General features: G+C 35.8%; 1 protein-coding gene across 1 annotated transcript; it reads right to left on the reverse strand.

Moving 5' to 3' along the window:
- Positions 1 to 3,017: 3,017 nt before the first annotated feature.
- Positions 3,018 to 8,304, reverse strand: LOC104119420 (FLUCTUATING-LIGHT-ACCLIMATION protein 1, chloroplastic). Its single transcript, XM_009630929.4, has 3 exons — positions 8,032 to 8,304; positions 7,779 to 7,949; positions 3,018 to 3,582 (listed from the first exon to the last, which is right to left on the reverse strand). The coding sequence occupies exons 1-3, from the start codon at positions 8,181 to 8,183 to the stop codon at positions 3,348 to 3,350; spliced, it is 558 nt and encodes a 185-aa protein (XP_009629224.1). The 5' UTR covers positions 8,184 to 8,304; the 3' UTR covers positions 3,018 to 3,347.
- Positions 8,305 to 12,643: the final 4,339 nt, after the last annotated feature.

The raw sequence follows: 12,643 nt of genomic DNA on the forward strand, positions 1-12,643 counted from the left end.
GTCTGAAGAGTTTCTCTATTCCTGTGGATCGGGTCGAACTCATCGACAATATATACATGGATCGGGCCGTACGACCTCGATAGTGTATGTACACGATTATTTTGGATCGGGCCGTATGACCTCGGCCTAACTCGTGCGTAATATCGCTAGGAGTTCGAATATATTTGATATTTCCTTCATGACTTGAGAGTCGATAATTACTTGATGGTTCTTATTTGTTGAAATGGCATGTGATATTTGGGAACTTTCAATTGATATTTTGTTAAAGAATCACGTTATTTATTATTTTCTTATTCCATTGTCATTGTTGTATTTCATGCATATTTATAATTCTTGCACTTTATTTATTAACCACTAGTAAGTGTCGATATCGACCCCTCGTCACTACTTCTTAGAGGTTAGACTAGATACTTACTGAATATACATTGATTTACCTAATCATCACAAATTATGCAGGTACTAGGCAGGTATATCTGGTATCCGTTTGGGCGTGCATCCACATTACCCGGAGACTTAGTGGTGAATTGCTCCCTCATGTTCCGATCTGCAGCACCCGTAGTCTTCTTCCTGTTGTATTTTATATTTCTGTCTATTTCATTTTAGACAGTAGTTGTAGTGGTTTGTATATTCTAGTAGATTTCTCGTGCACTTGTGACACCAAAATTTTTGGAATTTCTAGTAGAAGTTTATGGTTTTTGCCTATTAATATCACCATTTCACTCTTATATTTTATTTATGATTTATATCACCATGACATTCTATACTTAGTTTCTCTATTAAATAAAATTCATGTTTTTAAAAGTAATAAAAATAAATAATCAAATAGATAGTTCTCCATTGGCTTGCCTAACGACGATGTGGGGCGCCATCACGGCCTATAGTGGGAGTTGGGTCGTGACACTCCCTTTTTTATTACGCGCCAAACTTTGACATCATAAAATTTCGCATAGATCTCCATGCTAACTTTCCAATGCGAAAAGTGTTGTCCATTGAAGTATGGGGGCTTTGCCTGTGATGTTCCTTCTTGGAATAGAGTCCCGATGATTACTTGATTTGACATGATCTTTTCTCACTAGATGTTAAGCAAAATCAAAATGTGAGACATGCTCTGATACAAATTAAAAATACAAGGGGGAGGGGGAGGAGTGAATTGTCGATTTTTTCTTTTTATAGCTAAGTAGTTGACTAGTTATCAATTAGCTGACTAGAAGTAAATATAAAGTAAAAGCTAAAGACAGAATGTAAAGTGCAGAATTTAAATGACACCAACTATTTTTATAATGGTTCGGATTCAATGTGAATCTTACTCCAGTGCCTTTGGATTGAAAGAGGGTTCTCTCTTCAAAGCTCCTTGAAAACTTCGTACAAGTATGTTGATGTTATCGCAAACACCAACTGCCGTTTTGGTTCTAAGTACACTCGTTGTAATTTGATACAATGCTTCACCAATATTTTTCTCTCTTTCTTCTCTCTACTAGTTACATAGTAAATCACACTTAGATTACAATGCTTGCTTAGAGTAGAACAAAGAGTACGAAGTTGGTTCGATCAAAGTATACATCTTCTCTTGGTCGTCTCACTATATATATAACCTTCGAGGGTTCTGTTTTGATTCTTGATTGTGGCAGATCTTGAGAGATTACAGACCTAAGGGAATTGATCCTTGGAATGAATCGTAAAATGATTCTTTTCAAGAATAAGTGTGGAGCTTCCATTAATTTATCTTGACCGGTGATCTTGATATAACTTTTCGTTTGTGAGCAAATCCTTCTTTCATTCGAACAGCCTAAAAGAGATCTCTTGATTTCGAAAGTCAACAACCTTCCTTTAATAAGCGAATCTTTAGTGCGTTGATAGATATATAGAACGGATTCTAAGCAATCTTGATCTCCTCTGATTTTGGTCATTCCTTTATTATCTTCCTTTGTACAAACTGTCAAATCTTAGAAGATCTTTCTCTTTTCTTTTTTTTTCTTTGCTCCTTCCTTTCCTTTACTCCTAGAGTGTTCCTGCAAGAAAAAAAATATTATTTTTCATCATTAAAACTTAGAACTAACACCAACTTCATACCTTCGGTTCTAAAGTTGTCCTCTAACATAGAGTAACTTTAGACCCGTTGGTCTGACTTTGAAGTTTTCCGTGTTAAGTTTAGGACTTCAAAGTTCAGACCTTTGGGTATGAAGATGGTCTTTGGCATATCCTAACTCCAGGCCCAATAATTTGAAGTTTTCATGTTAACTTTATGAGTATTTTTGTCCAAATTTTATTTATTATTAGATACTCCTTCCGGTCCACAATAAGTGATTTTTTGGCCTTCTATTTGTGGTCCAAAATAAGTGATTTTTCCAGATTTCAAGAATGAATTAATTATTTTTTTCCTACATTGCCCATGGAGTAAATAGTGTTGGAGTATGTGTTAGGAGTGTTTATGTGAAAAGATAGTAAAAGTTAATATGGTCAATTTCATTGCTAATTAATGTTAAAAAGTGAATTTCTTAATCTATGTGAAAATAGCTAAAAAATCACTTATTCTAGACAGGAGGGAGTAGTGGCTAAATTTTTATATAATTTTTGAAAGTCAGCTATATTTTAAACGATTCCATCACAACGGGCTACCTGGTGCCATTCCTCCAAAATATTTAAGGTGAACCACATCGGTTTTGCATGTAGGACATGGTTAGAAGGTGCATAAAAAAGTCTGTTTGATTTTTAATTATCATCCATTTGAAATTAAAATAAAATTAACATTTTCTAAACTACTTGTTTGTACCTTCTTAGAATTATTTACAACACTTCCACGATCAAATAACCTCAACATTCTACGTTCCTAATACTAGTATCTGCAGGCACATGTGTGTACAATAACCCTTTTTAACCTCTTTTTGTTAGTATGGCCGTCATGAAATGAAAGGTGTTATGAGAAGAAAATTGTGATGTGGTAAGGATTAAGGATGCATAGCCCTGCATACAATTGCAAAGTCTCAATAGAACTTCGAAACACAACATTAAAACAGAGATACGACAAGAATTGCTCTTCCAAAATATAATATTTACATAGAAACTAGGAAAAAGTAACATAAGAGTAACTGCAGCTTCAAAAGAAAATGAGGCCATCAAAATCCCTACATAGGAGATGTTGTATTCACTAGTTTGTTTATATACCCTTTCAGGAATTTGAAGAAAAGCTTCATACCCCAAATTTTCTTTTACAGGCTTCCAATTTGGTTTGATAATTGTTTCCAATACATAAAATTTATATACTATGGCTGCATGACACCGCTAAGTATATCAGTAGCCTCTTGTACAAGACTAATTCCATTAATTTGGACGAACATGTCTTGTAAATGCTAGTATTCATCTTCGTCTCTTGACCGAAGAACCCTCCGAAGAACAGAAGCAACAGCACCAAGAACCAAGAACAGCACCAGCGTATCGAATCCACCTCCGACGCCAACGGCAACACCAGGGCCTGGTGCGAAGAACGAGAAAGGCGACCAGCCCCATCCACCATAGAATGGCACACCATACCCATATCCACCAACTAGAGGAGGAGCAACTGGTGGATTGACATAGATATTTGTTCTGAAAAGGCAAAGCAAGAACAATGTCATGGTCTCATGAAGCAGGATGATGTGAACTAGTCTAATTAAGGGATTTGTCAAATACAAGTGATGGATCATGTAACTAGAAAAGCTAGTTGAACCCGGATACCCTTCACTAGATGAAATATCATAATTCAGTCTGGAATTATAGTTTAATATAAGTCAAGCATATTCAAAAACAATGACTTCTCTACCATGGAAGCTTTGCAGTAAGATTTTGTTGCATAATTTGGTCGCTGGGCTCCTCCAATCCCTAGTCTTTACAATTACCATGCATTTATCCATTACTTTTCCTCTTTCCAGACAACAATATTTCCTTTTCAGTAGAATACACTTGAGGAATAATCTGACACACGCATTTCTGATTCGATTAAGACCGGATAGATTCCTACAGTTATGCTAGCTCATTGATCATGCTTAATTAAGCAAGTCACAAGTTTCTGATCATGACAAGAAGAAGTTTTAGAGAAATCATTTACAAAAATGAGCAGAGAACAGGACCTGAGACAAAGAAAGGAAAGCTCTACCAAGGTTCTGCTAACTTTCTATACGATTCGAGTGTAGACTAGATAGTAAATGGCTGGGAAAGTTTTGTAGCTTAATATTTGGTACAAGAGAACCTCTTCAATATATTGTGGACACCATGTACAAAATTAGCCAACCCAAAATTAACCAACCTGAGACGATAAATTGAGTCTAACATGAACTAGCTATGGGACCTCACAAGCTCATGAGAGCTCTTTGTTGTACAGCAAAGACGCCATCCCACGTAAGTCTATCAAGTCTAATTCAAATGGTTTTGTGGCCAAAAGTTACAAGACAATCAAAGGCATGAAATTTAATTATAGCACAATTCTCCCAATCCTACATCAAATTAGATCCATATGTCAAATACTTTTTCCCCGAGATACTAGACTGTAAGAATTATTTTCCACAAAACAAAAGTTGAGTTGAGAACACTACATTCATAATAGAGTCCACTAATAGCATTTGGTCATGATCCTTTGGCATATGTAACAGTAGTTGGATCTTCTCATCCACATAACTGCAAACCTTTGCCTATCCTTTGAGCAGAAAAACTACAATGTGTATGTTGGCTGAGAATGCTACAAATACAGTTCTGTAACAGTTCATCTTATTTTGGGGAAAGGTTTGATGCAAGGCTGAGCATACTCTTGAGAGCATTTTCAAGTGATTTGAGAAAACAAAAGAATAAAATTATTCACCACAATATCTAAGTTGAGTTTCTTTAGCAAGGACTTCGTTTTAACTTTTGACAGAACAAATTCCTGCTTCCTTTTTATACGGTAATTTGTACATCAAATAACATGAGAGGGCACAAACCTTGTGTTTTCACTTTTTATGGGTACTTGTAAATACAAAATAGCTATTTGGATCTTGGAGGCCAAACGAAAAGTGATTCCTAGACTTCGTCGTGATGGAGTGAACTATTCTTTCAAAAAGATCAGTCAGAGTTCATGACCAACAAGAATCAGTAAAGTTGGAAAGTTACTATGCTAAAATAATTCACAAACAGTGAACTTCTTCAGCACTAAACTATTTGAGAAGCCCGAAAAAGCTTTACCAACCCAAAAAAAAGGATGCCTGAAAAAGAGTAATCTAAACTAGGAAAAAATACTATCAGGTGTCTTCTATAGCTAATAACCATGGCTCCAGGTGCGAAAATGGAGAATAATGGTGACGACGGTTAACATACATTGTTGAATGCAAAAAAAGGACAGGTTTAAAGTAGGTGGAGTAGGAAGCTGGTTGAAAAAAGGAGTAGGAAGCCGAAATAAGTCTGCATTCCCAAGAATTGTGATACTAACAGCTAGTCTTAGTAAACCTAGCCAAAAGCTTTTGTTCATCCAATAGATAATGAGAATAACATCCAATAAAAGTACACAAGTATAACCACGTTTCATTCTTTAACAATAAGACCTTGACCTGGAAGCTATATTCATGCTCTTGACCCATACACTTATGTCCCAATGTTTGACTATATTCCATTTGTATATTCCACTTTTTGACCTGTCTAGCATGTCGTCTGTACTATTTCTATAAAAAGCAAAAAATATGGCCATAAAGATTCTTGTGTTGTACCTTTGTAGCTAATATCTAGAACACTAGAATCACACCCAGTAGGGAATTTAACTATTTCTCGTCTTGTTGAATGAAGCTTTTAGGTTCTACATGCACATTTGCTTTAGCATTGTTTGCACTATATACTGAAGTAATGTATCTGCAACCAATTACTAACAGTTCTCTTTTTATTTACTTCCCCATCCACGCCATATTCATGAGAGCTTACTGCATTTTATAAGTTATTAGCGGAAGGAATAAAGGAACTTGAAAGCCTAGAGAAGAAATCATACTAAAGATGATGGGATTGTTTCTATTAGAAGATGAGATCTTTCCATAATATTATAAAACACAAAGTTATACACTTATGTAACTCAAAAGTAACATATGCTCTTCCCGGGCATTTGTCTTAACCTTTACTACTGAAAAGTTTTACGAATAAAAGATATACCTTGCTCCACTAACATCTTGTTTATATAGGAAGAAAAAAAAAGGTTGCTAAAAGGGAATACTAAACAAATAAATATTCAATGCTAGTATCTGAACACGAAGAGAAGCGTAGATATGAGATTAACTTGTTTAGAACAAGAATAAAGAAAAGGAAAGGACGATTCATTGACTCCACTCAAAATTCCAAGTAAAACATAATACAAGTTAATATGCTCAGATGACAGAATATTATATGACAGTAGAAGGAAAATTTCAGGGTGATCTCCTCACCTCATGCTTCATTTGAGTGTCAACAGAGTCATGCGGAGAAACTGTGGGGTAAAGAAAAACATGACAACTTGAACTACGTTATCCAATTAGAAAAAAAGGACATGTCAAATCAGACGAAAGTCACCAATGACATGGGTTAGCAAGGTAAGAACCGAAAATGTCAGTTCCCCATGTAAATGAATAACTCCCGAAGGTTTCAAATAGATGCCATTAAAAAGTTAGAATTCAGCTCAAAGAAGCACACTTCCAGCACACCTATGTTCTTTCAAATGGTTCAAAACAGAACTTCTCGCATTAAAATTGTCTGGATCCCAGTGACTGAAATCTCTAGCACATCTTTCGTGGCTTCAGTGTTTTCTCCTCATTATATGGAAAACATCACATTTGTGACAGATTTAACACTGCCTTTTCCTTTTACTCCTGCCAAGTTATCACTTCTTTCCCTTTTTACTTCTATCCAAACTATGCCAAATTGAAACCTTCCTTTCGAGTCTAAATTTCAATGCTAGAAGCATTTCACCTATCCGGATACAATCATTCGACAGAAGTCCAAGGCAAATACAACTATAGGTGTTGTACCGTTTGGCACCGAGAATACTATACTTTTAGAAGTGGAAACAACTATTACATTGATATCTCTACACACTACCAAGTTCAAATTTTTATCATATATTGTATATCTGGGACAATCAAATTATTCTCTATTGCAATAATAAGATAGATTTATTAATACAGCTATTCATCATTTTCCAATGAGTATATATTTGCAATTATAAGCATTTTGTACAATTTTAATTATTACAAGTCCAATGTAACTTCAATAATGAGTCAAATTAATCCCCAGTAAGTAAAGTAGGACCTACATTTGAAACGAAGTACATTTAATGCGATACTATTAGATTAGACAAAGAGTTTAAGAAAGAGAAAGACTTTCGAAACTTGGGTACTAAACATGTTATAAAGCCCATAGGGCTTGAGTATAGTAGGGAGAGCGCAGAGCGTGATGTGTGGGTTAGATGCACGTCACAGAATCAAATATTGCTGCAGATGAAAACTTGATATTCAAGTGGAGAAGGATAGAGCAGAAGATCCATTATCCACCTAATTTCGAACTATATGCACAGACCCTGAGGATTTCTCGATCATAAGAAAAGCAAGCCATGACATTTTTGTAGTATAACGGCATATCATTAAGGCTAAAATGGAAAACTTAAAATTAAATTGCTCCATATCATTTTTTGGAACAGCTAAAATGTAAATAGTGTCACATAAAATAGAAGGCAACAAACAGCAAGCAGTAAACAGATTCTTTAAAAACATAAACAGATTCTTTAAGGGGGAAAAACTTATTGGGTAAAATATAGTGGAAAATACCTAGAATTATTGATCCTAGGTGAAGAAGAGCGAGGAGCTGAAGATCGAAAAGCCTGACCACCAACTCGACCACCAGTCTTAGCAGCTGAAGCTGGATCCACTGACCCCACTGTCAATATCCCAGCTGCCACTGCTACTAATGCCAACTTACCCCATTTATTTTCACTTTTCCTGAAAAAGAAAAACAAGATACTTTTTCAACAACCCACAAAATGAAAAACAAAATAATGAAAACCATTTTTTTATTTTTTACCTAAAAGAGTCTTGTGGTTCATCATCTGGGGTGTGTTTGCACAAGATTTTAGTGCTATGTACAGGAAAGTAAGAGGTATTTTTTCTGGGTTTGTATGCAGAAGAAAGAGGAGGACTAATTAGGAAACTTTGCTGTAGAAATGCTACAGACATTTTTTATTTGGAACTTCAAGTGATTAGCTCAAGAGTTCAGAATTGAAGTGGATTCTACTTTGAGTCAATGCTGTTCTGATATTTGCCAAAGGTTCATCCTTTTGATGACTGTCAAGTGTCCACGTGGGGGATGTAGTAGTGATGGATATATGTTAGAATATTCAAGAATATAAGGAGTATGTTTTCCATATAATGGGAACAAACATAAAGTTAATCCAACGGCTGTGCAGCCATTAATCTCAAGCTAAGCAGTATCAACAATACGATTGGAGCGTATGGACTCCCATTGCAGCTCCCTAATGTGTTACAAAAGTTTTATTTTTACTCTGTATTTGCATCAAATTTAAGTAATATAATTTTATAAATAAATATTATGGAGCAGTTAGAAACTGGAGAAAAATTGTGAGAAGGACCTCCACCAAATTATGGATTTTTGTGAGAATGCTGATGCTTGCCAAGGCTTGTGCCTTATACCCCTAATGCTATATCCCCAAGGAAGTATGCCACAACCTAGGGTTGTCGAGTGGTGCAAGACTAAAGTATTGTAGGTGTGGCAAATTAATAATAAGTATTTTGTACCTGTTATTTTCACTTGGCAGAGGATTTGATTCGAATTTATGATAACAATGTAAGTTTGTATGATAATGGTCCATACAACGGTAAATTAGAAGAACTTGTTAAACCACTCGAACACATGATGCTCATGATTTTGATGAAAATTGGCTAGTTTACATACTTAGGTCAAAATGTTCTTACGAAAAAATAGTCGTGGGAGCATAATTTGGATACGCCATCCATTCAACAAAGGTAAAGTCAATATGCCATCCATTCGTTTTAGTCTTTTTCTAGTTTTTTTATAACTAATTATGTCTTTGATTATTACAGTAAAATCAGTGGAGCATATTCATTGAAGGTCATTAACTTCCTCCTAACTGATACGCCGATGGTGAAGCTTAATGACACACAAATGGACTTGTGATCCCCATCCAATCCGCACTCAATAATGAGTAAAAACGGTTGTTGCAATTATAATACCCAGCTAGAGTTGGAGTCGAATTCCTCAGGAGTTTATGAAGGGTGTTAAGGTAGATACTTGAAGAGAGTACGTGAAATAACTAAATTACGCTTCCAAACAAAGAGTGATTGTTTTTCAAATTAACACTAAGAGATTAAACTAATTAAACGCAACTAGAGAGAGAATAATTATTTTTGGTATTTTTAAATAATTGAAAAAAAGCCTAGGGATGTAACCTTCACTTAGGTGCAAACCTAATGAGTAAACTAAGTTAATGCTTGTTTTGCGGAACAAAGTATAATATAACTCTCAATTCTCAAATACCCACTCAATACCTCTCGATTATAGAGTGGTTATTCCCAAATTGACTTTCTCAAGTCCGATTGGGTAGCAATGCAAATAATTGATATGAGTCCAAGCCGAATTTTCTATATCTCTAGTTCAAACCCTTTAATCAAACTACCCAAAACCTTAACTGACTCAATTTCTTGTTAGCCAAGTTTTCCTAGACTAGGTTCCTTTTTTCAACCAAAAACTAAGTCAAATAGGCATGAATCAATGTTTGCAACTATTAATTCTAGAAATAATGCATAAACAAGGCTAACTAATAAACACCCAATCATAAACAAGCATTAGAATTAGTAACCCATAAGATTTACACACTAGGGTTGGCCACAACCCTAAATAAAACTAGCTACTCATGCTAGAAAGAAAAGAAAACAAAGTAGAAGAAGTAATTAAAGCCATAAACTATAATTAAATGATAAGACTAATGATTCTTCTTCAATATTTGTCACTATTTTTCCAAAAGGGTAAGTATAACCGCTACAGCTGCTAAGAATACAAAACTTGCCCTAAAAAGTATTTTCCGTCTATTTATAGTGCCCAAAAATTTGCTGACAAAAATACCCTTCGGGAGGTTTTGCAGCCGCACAATTCCATGTGTCCTCCACGCTTTTCTTCTTCTCATGAGTTGGGAGGAATTCTGTAGCCGCACAATTCCATCTGCGGCTGCACTTCAGCTTCTACGGCCGCACTTTTTGACTGCGGATCGCACTTTGACGAGGCTTCACAATTGGTCTTTTTGCACCTTCTCTGAACTTTTCAAATCATGTCAGTGTGACCAGCTTTTGCGACTGCATAATTTGGTGTGCCGATCGTGCTTCTTCAAACTCCTCTGAGGCTTCAGGTCTCTTTCTGCGGCGGCATATTGATTTCTGAGGACCGTACAATCTTCTGCGGCCGCAGAATTACTTCTGCCGACCGCACTTTTGCCTGCATTTCTCCTTCTTGCCTTTTTAAGCTGGAATACTCCTTTTTGAGTTAGATTTCTTCGCTAAGCTCCAATCCTTCAACTAGCCTGCATTTCACGTAATTTCATTAGTTTTGGGAATAAAAATCAATACTTTCGGACTATAACTAAAGCAAGAAGGTACTAATAAGTGGTTAAAATTCACACTTATCAACTCTCCCAAACTTAAGTCTTTGCTTCTCCTCAAGCAAATAGATTAGTTAAAACCTCCTCTAAGTGAAAGGTCATTTCAAAGAGTCAATTGTAAGTTGTTCATACTCAGTTGGGATCAACAATTACCCACAATACTTGTGCATTTTCAACAAGGTGAGAAAACATATGTTACGTGCATATAACTTTAGTGTGACATTTGAGTTTCAAGAATTGACTTCGCTCATCAAGGACTCTTGTTCTATCATGTAAATCATGGTGGACTCCAAACTCTTCCTCCTCTACATTCTATTTGCCATGCTTACTTCAAGAATTAACACTCAATTTCTAGAGCAATGAAGGATTCACTCTTCTCTCACAAAGGAATGTCAAGTACCATAGGCTTGACCTCATGTAGATCTCCACCAATGTAAGCTCACTCGGTTCAAAACCAAGTAGGACTTTTTGCGGGTTATAATGAAGGCTTTTAGATTGGGGTAGGATACCATATGGGATAAGTGGTTACACCCTTTCTTAAGCACTCCACTTTTTCATTTCTTGGCTCACATTTACCAATCCTTAGAGGAATTTATTTTTCTTGGGGGGGCTAGAGAGACTTGCCATCACTCTTTATTGCTCATTTCATTCTTTCTTTTTCCCTGGTTGCTCATACTAGAGATGGTTGCCTCTTTTTGATATCATCAATCTCCCTTTTTATTTTTTTTATGGAATTTTCTTTTTGTTCTTTTCTTTTCTTGCCTTGTCTTTTTATAGATATCATTTCTTTTCTCTCTTTTTGGTGCCTTGATACCTCTTTTAGATTCTCAACCTCCCTCCCCCCCCCCCCCCAAAAAAAAACTTATGACTTAATCCACTTATTTCATAAGAGTGTTAAGGAAGGTCCGGGTACCAAGAGAGGATTATAAACAAAACGGGTAAAGGCTTGTAGCATGATTACCAACAAAAAAAGGGCTAAAAGCTCAAAAGGTTGACTAGGGATAACAAACATAGGTTGGCAATAAAAAGCTCAAACGGACCAATAAAAGCCTACAATCATCTTTCAAACCAAGCAAACCTAGAATTTCGCCTTGAAACACATTCGGGGCAAGTTCTAGACTATCCACTCAAGTACTTGGACTAGCAACAAAAATCACCTCACCTCTCATGCAACTAGACCGTAAAAGAGGATAGAGTCTAAATCCTACAACGATCACAATCAAGTTAAAGATTACTATGGTCCATTCAACCACTCAATAATTATCAAAGTCAACTTAAGAACCTTAAAGTCACTAACTAGAGCTATTTTCTTCCAAACACATTGTTTCAAACCATAGGCATGCATTTAAGTGTGTTGGTGCCAAATGAAGCATGAATAACTCTTTTTCGAGAATGACTTGATTAGGGCTTTTATTCATTACTACTTACTACTATTATTACCTAAACACAAAACAGACTCATTCCCTTAAAAATGTTGTCACACCATCCATCCTCGGGAAGAGTCACCCGATTCACACAAAATACCACCTTTGGAAAGAACCGTGGCATTAAAAAAATTAAAGGCTTATTATCCACGCTAATAATAAAAACATAAAATCTACTACATAAAAAGAAACTACTAACATAAACAAAATCAAAGGAAACAAATAAATAAGCTAATGAAATCAACAACTACTAAAGATAGATAAAATGAAACAGAATCATCCAATTATTACATTCCAAAGTATCCAAATATACCCAATGTATCAAATAAGCTCCATCCCCCCCCCTCCTCCGAATAAAAATAAGCATTGTCCCAATGTTTAACAAAATAAAAGCAAAAGTAGAGAGGGCGAATAAACTCTCTAAGTGTCCTTCGTCATCACTGTGTCCCCAACAGTATCAGTGCTAGTTGGCTCAGCCAACTGAATATCATCATCAAGTCTGGGAGTGGCTGGAGAAGTAAACATCGCATGCACTACATCAGAAGTATCGGTGGCAAGGCATGGCTCCTCAGACTGGCCAGTG

This window comes from Nicotiana tomentosiformis, chromosome 11 (assembly GCF_000390325.3).
Source record: "Nicotiana tomentosiformis chromosome 11, ASM39032v3, whole genome shotgun sequence".
In the NCBI taxonomy this organism is placed as follows: domain Eukaryota; kingdom Viridiplantae; phylum Streptophyta; class Magnoliopsida; order Solanales; family Solanaceae; genus Nicotiana; species Nicotiana tomentosiformis.